This window comes from Clupea harengus, chromosome 3 (genome assembly GCF_900700415.2).
Source record: "Clupea harengus chromosome 3, Ch_v2.0.2, whole genome shotgun sequence".
In the NCBI taxonomy this organism is placed as follows: domain Eukaryota; kingdom Metazoa; phylum Chordata; class Actinopteri; order Clupeiformes; family Clupeidae; genus Clupea; species Clupea harengus.
Genome location: NC_045154.1, coordinates 525,545 through 546,565, shown reverse-complemented (window position 1 = coordinate 546,565; position 21,021 = coordinate 525,545). Strand labels below are relative to the sequence as shown.

General features: G+C 39.9%; 1 protein-coding gene across 1 annotated transcript; it reads left to right on the top strand.

Annotated features, from left to right (window-relative positions):
• Positions 1-961: 961 nt before the first annotated feature.
• snx22 (sorting nexin 22) lies at positions 962-20,125 on the top strand. Its single transcript, XM_042707455.1, is given in 7 exon segments — positions 962-1,274; positions 5,391-5,474; positions 6,739-6,843; positions 13,330-13,427; positions 14,506-14,573; positions 19,407-19,595; positions 19,901-20,125. Coding segments are annotated over 6 exon segments (624 nt in total). The 5' UTR covers positions 962-1,178; the 3' UTR covers positions 19,580-19,595; positions 19,901-20,125.
• Positions 20,126-21,021: the final 896 nt, after the last annotated feature.

Sequence of the window (21,021 nt, the reverse complement as noted above, 5' to 3'; positions counted from 1 at the left end):
ATCGAATCAGCCAGAATCTTTTTTTCAAAGGGGCAAATTTAAGGCTGTGACCTCCTCATAAACAAGTTTGCCTGCCCTGCCACAACCACCAACCGTTTCCCATAGAACCCTGGAAGATGTAGCACTGACCCTGGAAGAAAGATGTCAAGAAGTCTTAAAGATCGTGGGTATTACAGGCCATTGTTGCGGTGTCACAACACGCAGGTTAACAATTGGTCTGTTGACTAGCACAATTCTCGTTTTATGTGGTTAGCTAACTGTAACCAAAAGTAAACAAGGTTAGTAAGGCAGTTGATACAGGTGACAACCTGCCCCTCGTGCATGTATTTGCATGTCAAACCAAATGGTTGAAAAAATAGGTGAGTCAGGCACAGGTGTAGGCTATTGCTTTGTCTAAAACCCTCCAGTTGGATGGCAGACCACTGCTTAGCATAAGCCTACATTTTATACATTAATAAGAACATTCGTTTCTCATAACTGAAGGAATTTACACTCACAATTATTCACTCCCCTTAACCCTCGGGACATCCTAACAACTTATTGGAAAATATATTGTAAAGCAAAGGTACACGTATAAAAAAAATCTATATAAAACTGAAGAAATGTACATTATCTTAATAAAGCAATGTGTTATGTGCAGAATAATCGCTTTGGGTTTTATTCCTGGTTCCAAGGGCACTTGGCTAGGCAATGTGAAGAATATTAATGCAGCAGTAAAGTGTTAAAACGTTAGTTTAGCTATAAATACCATTGCATGCAAACACCATCAACAAAAAACTCCGTTCATATACAAGCAAACATAGTGGCTCGGACTGAGCCACGAAGAATTACAGCCAACCAGCGCTTTGCCTCAGGAGTGCGGAAGGGACGGGTGTAATTTGATTGGCTTTTAAACTCGAGTATCAACCACCTTTTGCCAGAATCGCAGACTGAATGCCTTCAAAACTAATGCTGCATGAAGGGTGGAGTCTGGGTGGAGCCTGACCTGAACACTACCCTGAAGTCAGAGTCATCCTGAAGAGAGAGAGAGGTTACATTGCTCGATAAGATCTCTCTCTCTCTCTCGCTCTGGATTCGCCTGACGTTAACGAGGAAATGCTGAGATTTCGAAAGGTCCACACTGAGTGGGACAACATAGACTACGCGTGACGAAGTTAAATGTTTTGCTTAGAATTGCTATGTGGGAATGGGAAAACCTTTATCCGAAGATTGATGTGTCTATTCCATCATTGAAGAGAGAAGTGGACATGTCCGGAAAAGTCAAGAAAAAGTAAGTATGCTGTCAACATTAAAATGTAAATAAGGTGCTCACTGTTAGCGAACGAAGACTCGCCTACTTGAGAGAATAGATCACATTATTGCTACTAGAATGATAGGCTAGGTTAATTACTCATGAGTGACATACAGCTTGTAATCAGTGGCAAAGAAGAGTTGCATTATGAAATAATGGAATGTATATACGTTGCTCCGAAATACTTTTCCCCCAACAAGCAGCCAGTGCTAGGCTATTTGGTGAGTTCTCTTTGGGTTTTGTGCTTCCTATCATTAACTGTTGGATCCCTTTTCTGTAATGACTGCGCGTGAGAGAGCCATTCCATATTACAATACATCGTATTCTTAGACTATTGTCATATGTAGAATGCAATTCAAATTTAGGAGGGGTAGACGAAGGAAAAAAAACATGTTAAATGGGAGATCAAAATTAAAAGGAAAAATAACTTTTAAAACATTATTACTTAATTTTTAAGTAGACCTATCTCATTATTATCATTATTATTATTAATATTATTATTATTATTAATAAAACCTAGGAAGTATCGTTTTTCAATATCTTTCACATATGATCAAGCAATATTTGGACCTTTCCCCCATTAAATCAGTCTTCAGTCTTTATTCTCAGGGAATAGACTAAAGGTGATGACCACATTTACCCATCATTATATGACCTTCCATGTTTTTTATATATGTACTGTATCTACAGTGTGAAGGAAGGCGACCACTGCAGAGTAGGGTATTTGCTCGGTCAGGTAGGGTCACTGTTCTCTCCCTTTGCTGCAAGCAGTGGCAGAGCCAGGACCTTAATATAATGTTTGATGTTTTTACTGACCATTTGTGGGCCTTTTCAAGGTGATTAATCATCCAAACATCATCCAGTGTGTACTTTCAAATATCAATATCTTTCGCATATGGTGAAGCCACATTTGGACTTTTCCCCCATTAGAACAGCAGTAAGAGGTTTTGATCTGAGACTAACATGCTTGATAACTACGCTAACAGCCAATTAGCCTGGAATGTGGCCTCTTTGCCCCCTACAACCGTTTAGCAAAGCGAGTGTAAATTGTAGTAAAACAAGAAGGAATAAAGGTCTTTTAAGGTCCAAATCCAAACATGCAACGCATCAAATTATAATGTAGCCAATAGAAGATGCATTTTGCATTCCTCTTAACTAATTAAATATGGAACGAATAAAAATATAAACAACAAAAGTTGTCAGCCCATAGAATGGGGTTTATTGTATTTCTTGAAAGAAGTTAGCTGACATTTACAAAATGAGTTGCACAGACCTGATATTGCTGGCTGTAGCATGTAGGCAAAAGCAACATTTTCGAATATTTTTACATGCTGGGCCAACAGCCTAAAATAATACTCTGAGTCTACTCTGAATGTCAAAAAATAGGTAAAGTGCACCTTTTTATAGCCATACAAAGGGGATATACTGTACTGTAATGACAATCAAGAGACATAAATACTGTTTTCAAGTTCTTGTGTCCAATACTGGCTGCAATATGATGCTACTAACAGTTTTTTTCTTTAGCTATGCTACCTCTCCAGAGTCTATCGCCAGAGACAGAATGAAGAATAAGAATAAAGAATCTTTGTAGGGGGCGTAAACTCCTCTGAATGAGTTGATCGTTGGAATAGGCCAGCCAGTTTTTTCACCATCAAATAGGGCCAAAAAGAGTTTCTGAAGACATTCATCATGTGTTTGTCTGTCTTTCACTTCAGGGAATAACTGAGTACAAACACAATACCTTTCATTTTTGCTTAATTTTTTTGTGTATTGAAGTCCTGTGTTTGTAATGTGTCTTTGTCGGATCGTAACTTTATTTCCCAGAGCCTTTGTTGTGCAGCTTGTTTTTCTGTAGACCTGTTCCTCGTATTTTGCTTTTCCTCGCCTGCTCGTGGTCAAGTTCTTATTTGTTGAATTGAGCTGGTTTCATTTCTGTTATGAGTGAAGTGTTGTTTCATTTAAATCACCTGCCTTCTGTGTTGTGCCATTTCTGGTCCTCTCCTTCCTGGAACCCTGATGATGACCAGGACCACTACATTAGACTGTAATCAACTAAAGAAATGATGTAACGTTACGTATGATGTACCATAACCTGAATATTTGGTCCTGTTTTCACCTCGTCATTATTGGCTATTCTGTGTAGATGTTTGAGGCAGAAAGTGAACTCAATCTGTTGTAGTATAAGTCTGTAGCGTTATAAAACGTGGAGAAGGTGAAAGGGGTGTGCAGACTTTCCGGCTTCACTGTATATGTTAAGCTTAGCCCTTCATCAGCAGTGTTTACCAAACATTTTACCAACACAGTTTAAACTCACCTTATGTATTCCTCTTGTAATTAGTTGATTGCTGGTGTTTGCTAGGGAAATGCTGTTTGCTATTAGCTCACTAGCTGAATTCTCATGCAAGTTTGTTTATTAATATAGCACCATTAACAATTACCATTATTAATAATAATAATAATAATAATAATAAAACTTTATTTATATAGCACCTTTCATGCAAAAGAATGCAGCTCAAAGTGCTTTACAGCAAATACATAATATGCACAAAGAAATTACATGCACATAAAAATAGACATCAAAGAAACATAACTCAGATATAGTGCAAAAAAAAACAGTAGAGATTTAAATTAAATTAAAAGTATTTATATATATATATATATACCATTATCTTAAGGCATTGTACAGTATTAAACTAGCTTGGGTTCAGGAGTAAATCTGGTGTGAAAAATAACCCAAGGTGCCCTGGAGTCACGAGAAAGTATCAAAGAGAAAAATGGTCTAGGCACTCCTGTGGATTTTTTTTTATATGTTTAAACAGTCTTCATTTTGAGGCCAGATCATATTGAAATATACCAATGTGCGTCGGCCTACCCCCAGTGTGAAATTATTTTGGAAACATGAAGTGACCAAGTTACCTGATCCAAGGTGATTGGCATGCAGGTGAACTGTTGACCACCAAAGGTCTTCATAAATGACCACATTTAAAGACAGAAAAGAGAAAACAACAGAAAACTAAAATAGCATGCATGGACTTTACAGAACTAAATTACTTTACAGAACTAAATGACTTTACGGAACTAAATTACTTTACAGAACTAAATGACTTTACAGAACTAAATTACTTTACAGAACTAAATGACTTTGCATAACTAAATGACATGTGGATGTTGTGGAATTGCAGTTGATAACATCATTGGTGTGAGAGGTCTTGTTGTGCATATCCATAGAAGAGTTCACCTTTACCCAGTGGCAGCTCGTCACCTTTGAAACTGAGGAAGCCATAACATGAATTTGGACGTGGGGGTGTCTTGTATCCAGATTATAACCTGATTACATTCACACCTGCTATTGAAGTGTGTGTCCAGTGTCCACAATGAGATCTGATTGCTGTGTCTAGCTCACATCCTCCTTTAGTTTGCGCCAGTCCAAAAAAGCAACATACAAAAAAGATAGAAGAATACGGTAGCCATCTTTGAAGTTGCGGTAATGTTCGCTTGCTTTTCCAAACCTCTGTGGTTTGGAATGGTTGCTCACAATTCCATATTTCTGCCCACACAGTTGTTGCCTTCACACGTGTTCAATGGTGTGTGTGTGTGTGTGTGTGTGTGTGTGTGTGTGTGTGTGTGTGTGTGTGTGTGTGTGGTCACAATGTGTCCCTCTGCACTTCTGGAGGTGGTTTGGCTGATCGCATCCCAATCCGGTGCATTCACACCTGTATCCTCGTGTGGTCATGCACTATCCAATCTGATCACCCAAAATGCATTTTAATGCTAGGTGTAAATGGGGTGTTTGATTCTTTGATTCTTTTTTGAGGTATAAAAATCAATACAATACTCTGCTCACATGATACTTAAGTCAATTTGCACTGATTTGCCCTTTCCGATAAGCAGAATTGAACTTAAATATTGACTTTACATGTGAATTTGATGTGAACTTTCAATTCAATATTCTGAAAGGTGCTTTTAAATTGAAGTACAATGCAATTAGCCGTATTATGGCTAATATATATTACACTGATTAGGCCTACATTCATATTTTAATTTGCTACTTTCTGAAATCTTTCTGTGAATAATGTCTTATTGTTTTCCCATGTTGTAGCTCTACAGAGTAGAAGTTTTCTTCAATGGAAGGAAACATGATGTCCTCAGGCGCCACAGTGATTTCCAGAACCTCCACAGGAAGGTAAGGCAGCCTCTTCAACCAAACATAATATGGAAGGGATCATCAAAACAGCATTGGGTTAGAAAACAACTGCTTTTAAATAGGGTGATATTTGAATTGAATGAAACCCAAAAGGACTGTATTACTGGTTGTGAAATAGGTGACAATCGCCACAGGTCTGTCCGGTTAGAACAAGAACGGATGCCAATGTTCCAATGATGATTGATTTATTTCCACACACACACTCGAGACTTGAATTGAATGATAATGAACTGTGAATATGATTATCCGTGTAAAGGACTCATATCCACACTTGACTCCTTGAATGACCGTGATTGAACCGTGGAATGAATGGAAGAATTATCCGTGTAAAGGACTTCTAACACACATGAATCCGTGGTTTATTCTCAATGACGCACGGCAAGAATGATCGCGAATGTCTCTGAATTGAACTGATGAACTCCCGATGGCTGATGCTCCTCTCCAACTCCAACTGATTACTTGACCCAAAACTGGCCAGTGGTGGCCCAAGCTTATATAGGCCAGAGGGGGGGGGGATGAGAGGGCATGTTCAGACCTGCTTTGGAAACCCAGCATGGGGTGACCATCTGGCCAGTGACGAGCCCCACGGACTCCTGGGATCAACTGATAGGCTGACCTCTGCCTGGACCCCAGGTCCCGTGAGTGGCCTGCACAGCAGGGGTGCACAGCTGGATGCAACTGGTGAGACAGCCCTTTTTAATAACTGCAAACCAAGGGGGTAATGCCGTTACACCTTATTGAGCCTTATTTTATACTGCTACCCTGAGTTGTGTAATACAGAGGCTGGGGGCCACACTTTTGTTTTGTCCTCATAAATTACAGCCCAAACAGCTGTCACTGGTTTGAAATGGTTGTTAGGACCAGTCCCATTGTTAGTGCAGGACCTCTTGGCTGCAGGTAATTAACATGCCAGCACACCATGTCCTAACAGCATCCAACGAGTTACAACGGAGTTTTGTTTTCAGCATGATGCAGCACAAAGTTGTCAGACACCCTGTTTCTATTTATGTGTGGCAAATTCGATAGATACATTGATTGTTTTGGGTTTAATATGACGTGTATGTTAACACTTTCAGTATGGAGCGAAAACAGCCAATGCGACTTTGTGTTGTACTATCAAAAGTTAGCTGACTTTATTCTGAAGAACACAAGCTGGACTTCTACAAAACAGTGGATCTGCATTTGCAGAAGGCTATAGATTTCCCTATAGCTCATTTGTTGGCCTTATGTTCTCCTCTATCAGCTCAAGAAAGTTCTGATGCTTCCTGAGTTTCCAAGCAAAAGGAATCCTCATCTCAGAACCAAGCCCTTGGACCAGCGGAGGCAGGAGCTGGAGAGCTACATTCAGGTATGGCGGATGTGGGAGGCACTCAGAAACACTGCTTTCAGAGGAAGATACTGAAAGGAATTATTTCTATATCCCAAATGTATCGGAGACTCAGTCAGATTGTGATGAAAAACCAAGTCCAGATTTTATTCTTTCAATGGTGCGCACCAGAGGAGGAACAGAGAACTAGATTTCACTGAGTGTGTTCACCTAAATCTCTTTCACTGACTGTCTCTTGAAAATCACAGTCTTTTAAACTCTGGGAAAGCAAGGGATGGGTGGATACCTAAATGCTAATTAGTATCTGTTTCTAGTCAGGGGGGGGGGAGCTGTGACGGCTTTCTCACAGCTCATGTAGGCCGGGAACAGGATACACATGAGAAACTTAGAATAATAATACTACAATGACCAGTAGGTCAGATATATTGAATTATTGCCAATGGAATATATCTATTAAACTAATTATCAAATGTCGGTCCCTTCAATACCGCATCATACCTACCTGCATACCAGCTAGATCTCCAAACATCTTGTTTTATATATGTATGACATAGAAATCACAGAAAGGTAAATCTAAAGTGGCCAAAAAGGTGTCAGCCAACTCTACATGCTGTTCCTCCCTTTCTAGAAATGTGAAGCCTTTTAAAAAACTGACAGTGGATTACTGCACAGGCCAGAAAGATTTCAGGACACTTCTTCTCCAGGGCTAAACATACTACATTTACATTTACATTTAGTCATTTAGCAGACGCTTTTGTCCAAAGCGACGTACAATGGAGAGAACAGTCAAGCTAAGAGCAATAAAGAACATGGTGTAACAATAAATACTACTTTACATAAGAATTAGAAAAACAACCTAGAAAGGAAAAAAAGAAGTGCAGGAATGTAACTGCTGAAGTGCAAGTTAAGCGCTAGTCAAGGTGCCAGTTAGGAAGGGAGGTGCTCTCTGAAGAGTAGGGTCTTCAAAAACTTCTTGAAGGCAGAGAGGGACGCTACAGGTGTTCCATACACTGGCCTACCTGCCCTGCGTGAACTGCATTGTGTAGACCATCACAGTCCTGGGCTGTAACACCTGAATTTCCCTCACGGGATTATTAAAAGTTTATCTTATCTTATCTCTCACTGAAACTCTCAACCTTGGGCATGGGAGGCATGTGTGCTAGCAAGGATGCTAAACCCCATGTGTGCTAGCAAGGATGCTAAACCCCATGTGTGCTAGCAAGGATGCTAAACCCCATGTGTGCTAGCAAGGATGCTAAACCCCATGTGTGCTAGCAAGGATGCTAAACCCCATGTGTGCTAGCAAGGATGCTAAACCCCATGGGTGCTAGCAAGTCAGTAGTGATTGCCCCCCACGTTCTGTCCATAATGATTGATGGCCTGTTAGAATTGACGACGTGTCAGACAGATGACCGTGGCTGTGGTATGTGTGTGAACGCTTGAGGTTGTCCCACTTTAACAGTGTAGGCCGATTTGAACCAGTGACTTAGTGTTTTGTTTTTTGTACCGGGAACACGGTCTTGTTGCCTGGTATGTGTGTGTGTGTGTGTGTGAGTGCATGCATGCATGCACAAACAATGAGTACCAAAACCGTACGACACTAAGCACACAATTGAGTATACATACAAAGTATTGTCTATGTTTCCTGTCAATGCAGCTACCAGGTGAACTATCCACCATCTGAAACAAGTTCAATAACAAGATTTTAATTCTTGATCTTATAAAAAAACCAAGAGACAATTTTGAGGAAATTATGTGGGAATTTGTACATAATGCACTGACAACTGTAGGGCATCACAGAAAAAGAAACCATTTTTTGCTTGCATCACCAATATTGAGCATTTGAACTGGATGCATGTTTCCTTGAATAATCGGAGACACACTCACAAACTCAAAATTTGTTCCGGTTAAACTTTGTACCAAATTGTTGTGTGTGTGTGTGTGTGTGTGTGTGTGTGTGTGTGTGTTGATACAGTGTTTACTGAAAGATGGTGTGTTGTACCACTATATTGTGATTTTGTCTCACAAGCAATGTGTAATTCGTAGGCAACCCTGAGCACACAAATTCGTATTCTTCTTTATGTTCATGGTTTGACAAGAGTCAACATGTTACGCATCAATTCAGATGAAACGATTATATTTCTTTTATCTTATAAACTAAGAGGACATTTTGAGAACTTTACAGACATTTTACATAGAGAGAATGTTGTCAATGCGTTGCTAGAAAGAAAGAAGGTTTCACCACCGATATTGAATTAGAGCCAGAGTTTCATGTTTAATCTGAGACACTCATACTGGGTTTAATCTGAGACACTCATACTGGGTTTCATGTTTAATCTGAGACACACTCATACTGGGTTTCATGTTTAATCTGAGACACACTCATACTGGGTTTCATGTTTAATCTGAGACACTTGTACTGGGTTTCATATTTAATCTGAGACACACTCATACCGGGTTTCATGTTTAATCTGAGACACACTCATACTGGGTTTCATGTTTAATCTGAGACACACTCATACTGGGTTTCATGTTTAATCTGAGACACACTCATACTGGGTTTAATCTGAGACACACTCATACTGGGTTTAATCTGAGACACACTCATACTGGGTTTCATGTTTAATCTGACACACTCATACTGGGTTTAATCTGAGACACACTCATACTGGGTTTAATCTGAGACACACTCATACGGGGTTTCTGTTCAACTTTGCACCAATTTGTGGTAGTGTGTGTGTGTATGTATGTATGTATGTGTGCGGGTGTGTGAGAAAGTAACACTTTTTAATTTGTAATTTGCAAACATGTTGTAAGAGAATAAAAGCCAATATTTCCACAAATATATATACAAATATAATGTATAGGCCTATAAGGTAGGCTATGTTGATTAATGAGTTACAATGTCCTTAAATCAGTTGGACTGAATCTCATTAATCCTCCACCTTCGCAATAAGTCACCTCCCTCTGACTTTGCAATTTTCTTTACTGAAAGAGTTGCAGCTATCAGTGCGCAATTCTTCAATCCTCCTAAAAGGGTTTTTCACCTTTCTTTCTGATCAAGTTCCTGATTTCCTGTCTGACACTAAGCAGTCTGGAGTGCTCATTCTACTGAAACTGATTTTTATCTATGACTAAGTAGCAAATGCCTCTGCTCAGTCATCGGTTCTGATTTGACTAGACTTGTCAGCAGCCTGTGACACAGTGAACCATGACATCATCCTCTCTACGTTGTCCAAACTGGGAATTTTGGGGAAAGCAAACAATTGGTTTGAATCGTACCTCGGTGGATGTTCATTCAGCGTTTCTTGGCAGGGACAGGTATCCAAATCTCATCACCTCTTCGCTGGTGTACCCCAGGGATCAGTACTTGGATCTCTCATATTTTCCATCTACACTACTTGTTATGTACGAAGCAGAATGTGCTTCGTTTATGGTGACCACCAGGTGGCACCTCTGTCCTGTATAAATTCACGTTCCTAATAAACCAGACTAGCTAAATTGTAGAGAACAAGCTACAAGGTTTCGTGTCCCTCTCTGTGTGTGCATGTGGATGATTGCATCTAGTTAAAACATACAGGGAACATGACACTACTTCCTTAGGTGAGATCATCCGTTCCCATGGGGTCTGCTTTCACTGTTATGCAGATGATATTTAACTGTACTTGTCCTTCCCCCTGGATGCCTCAGTGGTATTTCAGTTTGGATGAGGGATCAACATCCTCAACGTTCTTACAAACACTGAGCTCTTGGTATATCCCAGCCAATCTAGTTGTTATCCCACAAAATAAAAAATTCACCTCGGTTCATCTTCATTCAATTTGAACGGGTCTGCCTACATAAGTTGTGAGAAATGTGGCGGCACGTCTGGTCTTTGATCAACCACTGGATCGACGCCAACTTATTGAAATGCCATAATTCAGCACTATTCACCCAGCATGAAACAGCATGAAGTGGACAATTGTGAACCGGACAAAGGTAGGGGGTCCGGGGGAGCATGCAATGACATTTTGAAAAATAAGCCCTTAAATGGAGATTCCTGGTGATTTTTTAGGGGGGGGGGAATTGAATAAAAATGTATAGGACTAACCATCAACAGATTCAAGGTATTATTTATTACTGTATTCAAGCATTTCCTACTGATAATTGTCAAATGGTCATGGAAAGTCGTGGAAAATGCGGTAATTAAACCCCTTAATTTCTGCACCTGCAATGATGAATACTGACTGAGCATCCCTAGAGCCAGACACATACACAACCCCCCCCCCCTTCCTATCTCCACCCGGCCGACCTCAAGCAGATGGGTCCCCCCTTATGTGCCGTGGTTTTGCTTAAGGTTCCTTCGTTTTTTCTTGCCCCTGCTGCCATTGTGCTTGCACTAAGGGGGTCCAGGCTCTGGGCTCTGTAAAGCGCCTAGAGACAATTGTATTGTTATGGCGCTATATAAATAAAATTGAATTGAAATTGAAATTGAAAATTGAATTGAATACAAAAATCGTCACCAATACATTCCTCAAAATAACGGGAAGTTGTGCATTGCAGGAAATATCTGCACTAATGGGAAATTGCCTATCTGCTACTTCGTTCTTAATTTCCTCTTGCAGCTTAGCAGCCACAGCGTCAATCAAATTATACTGAAAAAAATATCCAGTGAAAAAAGAAGACTGAAAATATGAAGCCAGTAGATCATTGTAGTGCTATATCACATCCATGTATCACTCTATTTGCCCAATGCTCTAGAATGCTCTAGAATGCTCTTCTTACATACTTGTTGCCCTCTAGTGCTCCAATTGGCTCTTGGAATAAAATGAATAACTGTTTAACAAGACCCTGTTTTCTGGTACAGAGTTAAGTCAGGTCTTGTTCAAATCTCAGGGAACGTTGGCTAGTTGGCCTCTAGGAGGCGCTTGACCCTTACTCAGTGTGACTTATTTGTGGAGTGACGCTGTCATGGACAGAAAGTTCCGGCCTGCCAAAAGTTCCGGATGACGCAACAGAGACGTTCCGATCAGCTGTTTTGTTTTTTCACGTGAATCATATAGACTCTTCATAGCTAGGTGCTACTGCTAACTAGAGGTGGGGAATTGCTACGTGCCTTCTCAAATACATATGAAAAGTAATTGAAGTAGTGCTAAACAATGTTCAAAGACAGCAAGCTTAAACCATCTCTGCTCTGGATATTCCAGAAGTAATAACAATGTAGCTTTCTGTTCACAACAACCTTTAAGAACCACTTTTTTTCGATTAGATAGATAATGAAGAATATAATAAAGAAATTTAATGCAAATTGGAATTGAATGTTGTCTGTCGCTGTCTGCTTGTGTGTTCCTGATGTGTTCCTGAGGTAGCCTAAATGACAGCTTCTCGCGACTCGCTTATGACAACCGCAAGCTCATAGCAACCATTATAGCAACGACGCCAAGATTCTTTGTTGAGTCATCTGGAACTTTTGGCAGGCCGGAACTTTCTGTCCATGACAGCGCAACCTTGTGAAATAATGTTGCGCTTCACTAGCCACTATCTTGTGACGTAAATGTTCAATCAAAGCTAGCATGCTGCTACTATACCACAGCATTCTTTGGATGCACGCCAGATTTTGTGAAATTCTTTTGATAAGATTTGACTACAACCGACACATTTTACTATTTCACCAAAAATCAAAGAAATGTGGTGTCAAGTTGGCCTCAAGGGGGCGCATTAACCTAGCTTATTGTGATTCATCTGTGGAGTGGCGCCACCTAGTGGATAATGTTCAAAGCATAGCCTTCACTGGCTAATATCTTGTGACATAAAAGGTTCCAACTTGTGTAACAACAATGTAACACCCTGCATCCAAAACCTAGAATTAACAAAAAATCAACCCTGTTTTGGCTACATTTAAAACATACAAAAACATTTTGACACTTCCAATGTCATAAGCCGCAGTATAATGGTTGCCTTGCCTAACAATTCTTTGCACTTTATAGCGGGATGTAAAAACATTATCACTCATCATTATCACACAGAAAAGTTATTTTGACAGTCTTACCTTCAGCCTCTGTAATCACACTATTCAAACCAACTGATATATATATTTATATATTTATATATATATATATTATTAATCTTAGTTATCTGGGAAGGATTTTCAATAGGTTCCTCTCAGGACTCTTATTTTGGAGCGTTTTCAAAACATATGCAATTGATACTAGATGACCGTTACATTTTGTGGAGAAACTACAGTAATTACTGCTTTAAATGTTACAGCCTTTGGCATAATAGCATGATTTTACTACAGTAATTTCTGCTTTAAATGTTACAGCCTCTGGCATAATAGCATGATTTTACTACAGTAATTTCTGCTTTAAATGTTACAGCCTCTGGCATAATAGCATGATTTTACTACAGTAATTTCTGCTTTAAATGTTACAGCCTCTGGCATAAGAGCATGATTTTACTACAGTAATTACTGCTTTAAATGTTACAGCCTCTGGCATAATAGCATGATTTTTTCTTTCTCTTCTCCAGGAGATCTTGATTGATCAACATGAAGCCGTCCCCCGAGAGCTTTTGGATTTCCTGCAGATCAGACATTTCCACCTGATGAACCGAGCAGACAGCACTGAGTAGGTGGCGTAATTGGAAACACACACACACACACACACACACACACACACACACACACACACACACAAACACACACACACACACACACACACACACACACACACACACACACACACACACACAAACACACACACACACACACACACACACACACACACACACACACACACACACACACACACACACACACACACACACACACACACACACACACACACACACAAATACATAGGTCCCGACTCCACAAACACACAAGGGTCACGCCTTTAGATGAACAGGTGTACTACCCCCTAATTGAGTTTGATTACCCCTAGATATTCATGGAACGTTAAGTAGCTGTACTGTCAAGCCAGTAGATAACTTATAATGTTACAGTATGTGTTATCCCCAGTAACCGTTACTCATAGTTTTGCTATTTGTGTGTCGTGTTCAATTAAATAACGACCAACACATTAGCTAAAAGCCTACCAGCGTTGGTTATGAAGAATAGTGCAGGCTACTGAAATGTTGACAGATCTTGTCTTTATTTTCTGGTGAGGGAATATTCAGCACAAAGTCAAAAATTTCCTTAGTTACTGTTGCTATGGCCTTTGCTTTGACATCAAGACATCAATATTTGATCCTTGATTTAAAAAATGCATCAGTGAAATTTAGAACAAATATAAAGATATAGATTAGTAAGTAAAAAAGATATCTAATCTGCATGTGTAAAAAGGAGAGAGAGAGATGTTACTTTACTTGTACCAAAGGCAATGTTATTTCCTTCAGGAAATGCTAATCTAGTTGCCCTATTAGGATGTTACAATGGCCCAATGTAAATTCATTTTAGTTTTTCGTTAATATCTTAAAGTTCAGACAAATGAAAAATACATAGCTTAAGTGACCTTTACAACAGCTATGCGACAAGGTTTGAACGAAGGGGGCAATATTTTTGCCACCAATTCTAACATAAATATTTACTGACAGTCTTATGTAATCTGGGTTTTGCTTGAGTTCATTTCATGTATTTATTTGTTCAGTGAACAGTGATACGGTGCAGGATTGAACTAACTCTGAAACCATCCTCTTTTCTCTTAGCTCTCAGCTGACTCAACAGTGTGTGGTGACGTTCTCTAAAGATCCCTTTTTTCTGAATCCATGCTCAGGTAAGCCTCCTCAAGATCCCTCTGGTCTAAACCAGGGGTTTTCAACCGGAGGTCGGTGGCCCCCTAGTGGTCCGCAACGGTATTGCAGGGGGTCCGCGACATGTTGATCAGTTCACCATTTAATTTTTTTATTTTTATAAATTCGCTTTGATATTTCAACACATTTCCATATTACACGGGATATGTGCGCAGGGGGAGGGGGCGTGGTGACGGCGGTTAGTGATCTACCCTTATAACTGCACATATTTAAGTGTTATAGGCAGAATATCTGTGCGGGGGGAGGGGGCGTGGCGGTGGCGGTTACAAACATGCACGCGCGTGCAGGCACATCAGTGGGCCGCGAATTACTTTTTAGTCAGAATGGTGGTCCCTGGGACAAAACCAGTTGAAAACCCCTGGTCTAAACCACAACACTGGTCTGGAAGGAAACAACGAAGGTTGATCAAAGCGTCATGAGCATACGATGCACTGCTTTGGCCTACTTTATAATATGACACTTTTTTAGGGTCTGCTGCTGCGTCACAGTAGTTTTAAAATACACTGGGCAAAGAGGCTCTGTTTGGGGGGATATTTCAAGTCGTATATCCACTGATATGAATTGTTTACAGGCATATACGGGCAGACACGCCTCAGACTGGGTCAGTTGTTATACGGGCAGACACGCCTCAGACTGTGTCAGTTGCTATATACGGGCAGACACGCCTCAGACTGTGTCAGTTGCTATATACGGGCAGACACGCCTCAGACTGGGTCAGTTGTTATACGGGCAGACACGCCTCAGACTGTGTCAGTTGCTATATACGGGCAGACACGCCTCAGACTGTGTCAGTTGCTATATACGGGCAGACACGCCTCAGACTGTGTCAGTTGCTATATACGGGCAGACACGCCTCAGACTGTGTCAGTTGTTATATACGGGCCGTGTCTCAACTCAGGGATGGGAACATGTTGGTATGCATTATATACAGACAAGTAGTCCTACTACGTGAAGTTAAATGTTTGATGCTCAATTTCAGTATAAAAACAGTATAAATCAAGTATAATTCAGTATAAACAAGTCTGATAGCCATCTTAACTGTTGGTAGTTGCTAGTTTGTGTAATATGAACTCATGTTAATATGAACTTGTGTTAAAAGCTGCACAGACACCTTGAGGGTTTCTACCTTTTCATATTATAATTTTGAGGAGACTGTTACATCAGCTAGATAACTGGCTGTCTTGCCATTTCAACCTTTAAGGTTATTTACAAGTTTCATTTAGCTAGCTAACTAGCATAGCAACTAGGCAACCAAGTAACACGCGTTTGCTCCACAACCTGAAGCAATGTTTAATTTCTCAAAATCAGCTCACCAATAAAAGGCAGTCTTCGTTTCAGAGTGATCCCAACCACTTGTGGGTGATGTTAAATGGCTTCACATTAAACAATTCTGAGAGAAATAATCAGTGGAGCAAGGGGTCCCTCTCCCCCAATTCTGTGGTGAAGATAATTTGCACCAATCTAAATGAGAAAAAGGATGCCAACCCTTTAGGGATGTTTTTGCAAACAGAGTGATAGATATGGCAACCCACGTGACCAGAACCGTAACGGAAACACATGAGCCCCCCCGCAGAATGACCCTGAGAGCCCCCCCCCCCCCATATAGGCAAGAAATGTCTTGTTTTCTGATCCCCTTCCACCATGCTGTAACAGTATGAGCTTTTTTGCACTGGCTGATATAGAAATGCTGAGCAAAGTAGTGTCACAACTGAAGCCGTCTACATGCCCTCTTGATCCCCTTCCCACCAAATTTTTTAAGACCATCTTTGACTCTGTGTCTAAGGACATTCTAGCCATTATAAACTGTTCCCTGCTTACAGGTATTTTCCCATCAGAACTTAAAACTGCCCTGGTGAGACCCCTCCTGAAGAAAAGCAATTTAGACTCTTCAGTTCTAAACAATTTTAGACCCATCTCTAACCTTCCCTTTCTAAGCAAAATCCTGGAAAAAATTGTCTTTAAACAGTTAAATAATTTCCTAGATGCTAACTGTGCATTTGACACCTTCCAATCTGGTTTTCGCTCCAATCATAGCACAGAAACGGCATTAGTCAAGGTTGTAAATGATCTCAGGATTAATGCTGACTCCAAAAAACGATCTGTCTTGGCCCTTCTGGATCTGAGCGCAGCCTTTGATACTGTTGATCACAATATCCTTATTGATAGACTTGAAAATTGGGTTGGCCTCACTGGTCCGGTCCTAAACTGGTTTAGGACCTATCTAACTGGCCGGGAATACTTTGTCGCCCTCGGAGACCACAGCTCAAAAAACATTTGTATGACCTGTGGGGTCCCTCAAGGATCCATTTTAGGGCCCTTACTTTTCAGTCTATACATGCTACCCCTTGGTAGTGTAATTAGGAGGCACAACATCGACTATCATAGCTATGCAGATGACACCCAGCTCTATATTTCTGTAACACCCAACAACTACAGCTCTATTGATTGTTTGGTAAATTGCATTTCTGATATAAATGTATGGATGTCACAAAACTTTCTCCAGCTAAACCAAGATAAAACAGAGGTATTAGTCATTGGTGAAAAAAACGAGAGAGAGAAACTAACTGCACACTTAAAAACACTAGCACTTAACACCAAGCACCAAGCCAGAAAACCTAGGCGTCATACTTGACTCAGATCTCAATTTTGAAACCCATATCAAAAATATAATTAAAACATCTTTTTATCACTTAAGAAACATTGCTAAGGTGCAACCGTTTCTCGCTCAGGCTGACACCGAAAGACTGATGCACGCGTTTATCACGAGCAGGCTAGACTACTGTAACTCGCTTTTGGTCTACCAAAAAAAGCCATTAGTCAACTACAAACAATACAGAATGCAGCAGCGCGAGTCCTCACTAAAACAAGACGGAGAGCGCACATCACACCAGTATTAAAATCACTGCACTGGCTACCTGTTAGTTTTAGAATAGATTTCAAGGTTCTCCTACTAGTCTATAAATCACTCCATAGTCATGCACCTGAATATATAACAGACATGCTCTCAAGGTACACACCCAGTAGATCCCTGAGGTCCTCCGGCACTGAACTTCTAACAGTTCCAAAAGCCAGGACAAAGAGACATGGGAAAGCAGCTTTTAGTTTCTATGCCCCCAACCTTTGGAACACTCTGCCAGAATACCTAAGAATGGCCGAAACGGTTGAAACCTTTAAACATGCACTTAAGACATACCTCTTTGATCTCGCTTATCACTCACTGTAAAATGTATTTAACATTTATGGAACATTTATTTATTTACTTATTTCTGTCTCTTTTCTCTTTTCCCCCCCCCCCCCTTTTCTTTCCTACTGTGAGGCGCATTGTGTTACTTCCTTGTATGAAATGCGCCGTACAAATAAAGTTTGATTTGATTTGATTTGATATCAAAACTCAAAAATACTTAAGCGTACTTAATACTTAAGTTTGGCATTCAATTCAGCAATTTTCTGTTTTGAATGCCGCTTTTGAATTAGCGTTTCATTTTCTCCTCAGGAAAAATCAGAGCTAACATTACTGAGTGAATCAGTGCGCCGGTCTGTGACCTTCTGACCTATGTCGTCACGTCACTAACCTAGCTAACAAAGAAAGCACAATTAAATATATTTTCTTTATTTCTATATCAACTCTGGAAACACAGATAATACAATAAGACCATAGTGTGCATCCCATGTCATTTAAAAAAAAAAAAAAAAAGAAGAATCTCTACGCGTCTGGACGTGACCACAGTACTCATATTCCCAAGAGTTACTCTCCTATTTTGTCATTATCTAAAACAAAACAGTGATCATTCTGTGGAATAATACATGATGCTGGCAAACATGCTGCAAACCATGCATTTTATTAGACCCATGTTCCATTTCAAACCATGCATTTTATTAGACCCATGTTCCATTTCAAACCATGCATTTTATTAGACCAATGTTCCATTTCAAACCATGCATTTTATTAGACCAATGTTCCATTTCAAACCATGCATTTTATTAGACCAATGTTCCATTTCAAACCATGCATTTTATTAGACCAATGTTCCATTTCAAACCATGCATATTAACCATGCATCTTTAGGAACACCCATGTCAGCTACTTCAGCCACAAAAGAATGCATGGAAGCCAAAAAAAGTGACGTGAGAATATAAGAATATATTAGTGGCAGATAGTGACATGGTGAGCACATCTCAGGATCCTAGTTTCTACTTGCAGAAACCCTCTGCCTACACCCACCCATCCCCACCTCACTTGTCAGGCATCAATCCTACCCGCTCACGATACATCTACATACTCTGTGCTACATTTGACACATGTATGCTAGCGTGTTTATCCTGATACGTGTATGAATTCATCTGCCATGTATCTCTCCACCCCCACCCTTCCGAGTACTAGTAGATAGATAGATAGATAGATAGATAAATACTTTATTAATCCCGTGGGGAAATTCTGGAAAGTACTAGTAGTAGTTGTTAATAATAATCATTATTATTGTGTCCTTTTGACTTGTGCATTCTGTATGCATTCTGTAAAGTACTTTGGGTTCCTGCCAGAAATGTTTACATTTACATTTGCATTTAGTCATTTAGCAGACGCTGTTATCCAAAGCGACTTACAATGTATACACATTTACATCTACACTGATGGCACACTGCACATCAGGAGCAATTAGGGGTTCAGTGTCTTGCTCAAGGACGCTTCAACAGGGAATCGAACTAGCAACCTTCTGATTACTAAACGACTTCTCTACCTACTGTACCAATGTGCTACATAAATAACATGTATTATTATATTATATTGTTATTTTTAGGTCTTCCAGATGTGGTGGTGAACGGAGTCCTAGAGGGTATGTACCCAAAGGACATCAGAGCCACTATCAGAGCAGACACCAAGCCGACCGGTGTGAGCCAGACCCTGGAAGGTCCTGCTTCTCTACCTCCCATCACCACAGAAGAGAGTGGACACCCAGAGAAGGCACACTAGAGCTGCTGTTTAGATGGTTGGTGAAATGGAAAAAAGATTTGAATGAACTCAACTCAATTGTTAAACCTTCTGGTGGCATCTGTTTAGTGTACCGTCAAGCCATAACAGCTTTTACTCATGGAAATGGAGCGGTATGGAAACAGATTTGACAAAAACAGTACAAATATTTTCCTTACTCGGTGTAAGTTACTAAAGTTTGCATTTAACCTGTGGTCTACGGTTCATATATATTACAAGCCTTTAATTGTTCTGAATGCTATGAGCATGTATTTATTTTTTATGTCGTAATGTTTTCATTATCGTTTATTTGTCTGTCCGCAGGATTTTGCAAAAAAACTACCTGGCCGTTTCTCGTGAAGCTTGGTGGAGGGGTGTTGTACGGGCCAACAGACACAGGAATGTTTGACTTTCTTTAACACTGCGATAGGGCATTTTTTGGACAAGAGTGGACTGTTGGTCTTGGTGGGGGTTTACTCTCTCTCAGTGCCCTTCCAGTTAGATGTGTGATGCAAGAAAGACAAATCAGTAAAAATAACTACCATTCAAGAGGTATTTCTCTTAGTGTTCTGTAATGTTTCCAAATTCATCTTTCACTCCCTTTCACGGTTTCACTGCCTTTTAACTTCAGTTCTTCATCTCAGTCTCTCATGCATGACAATATTTTTTTGTAGAACTTTTGTATTAACCTTATTGACCTTATTATTGTCTTTAACCTACTTTCAAATTCATTTTGTTGGATTATTTGTTTTCAATGTCCCAATTCCCATTACCATTCCAAGAAATTAAAGACTACTATGCAAAAAATGTACATTTTGTTCAGACATGATCAAATCATGATATTATCAGCAGTGCCTCCATTCTTCACACATGGATTACTGGTTTAGCTGGACTTGATCACATGATCTCAGATCTTCCCCATCTTTGAATATGCTGTTGTAGTAGTTGTCAGCGCAGCAAGTCTACGAGCTCAAACTGGGGGGGTATACCATCCAGCCAGATGGAGAAAATCCTGGAGAGTCTCGCTAACTTAAGTTAGAGTTCCATTCCATTACTCAGTAACCAAGGTAACTTGGTACCACTGACCTAGCCTACTTTGTAACCGACATTTCAAAGAATTTCCAACACCGGCAAACATGCCCTTGTTCAAAAAGAAGTTCAGAGCTTTAGTTCTAAACAAGTTAAGAAAATCATATTGTATCACTTTAAATATAGGTTATATGACATAGGCCTAGGGACATTATCAATAATGTCAGCCCTATTTAAAACAGAAACATTATTAATAAGGGGTTTTAAAGGGACTCATGACAGACACCTTTCAATGCCACTATTTCCCAGTAGGCCTACTTGATTAGATCTCATTTGTGTAGGCTAATTTAATTTCTGTTATTAGAAATTATTCATGACTTGATGATTGATCATGATTGTAAATCTAATTGTGTTCA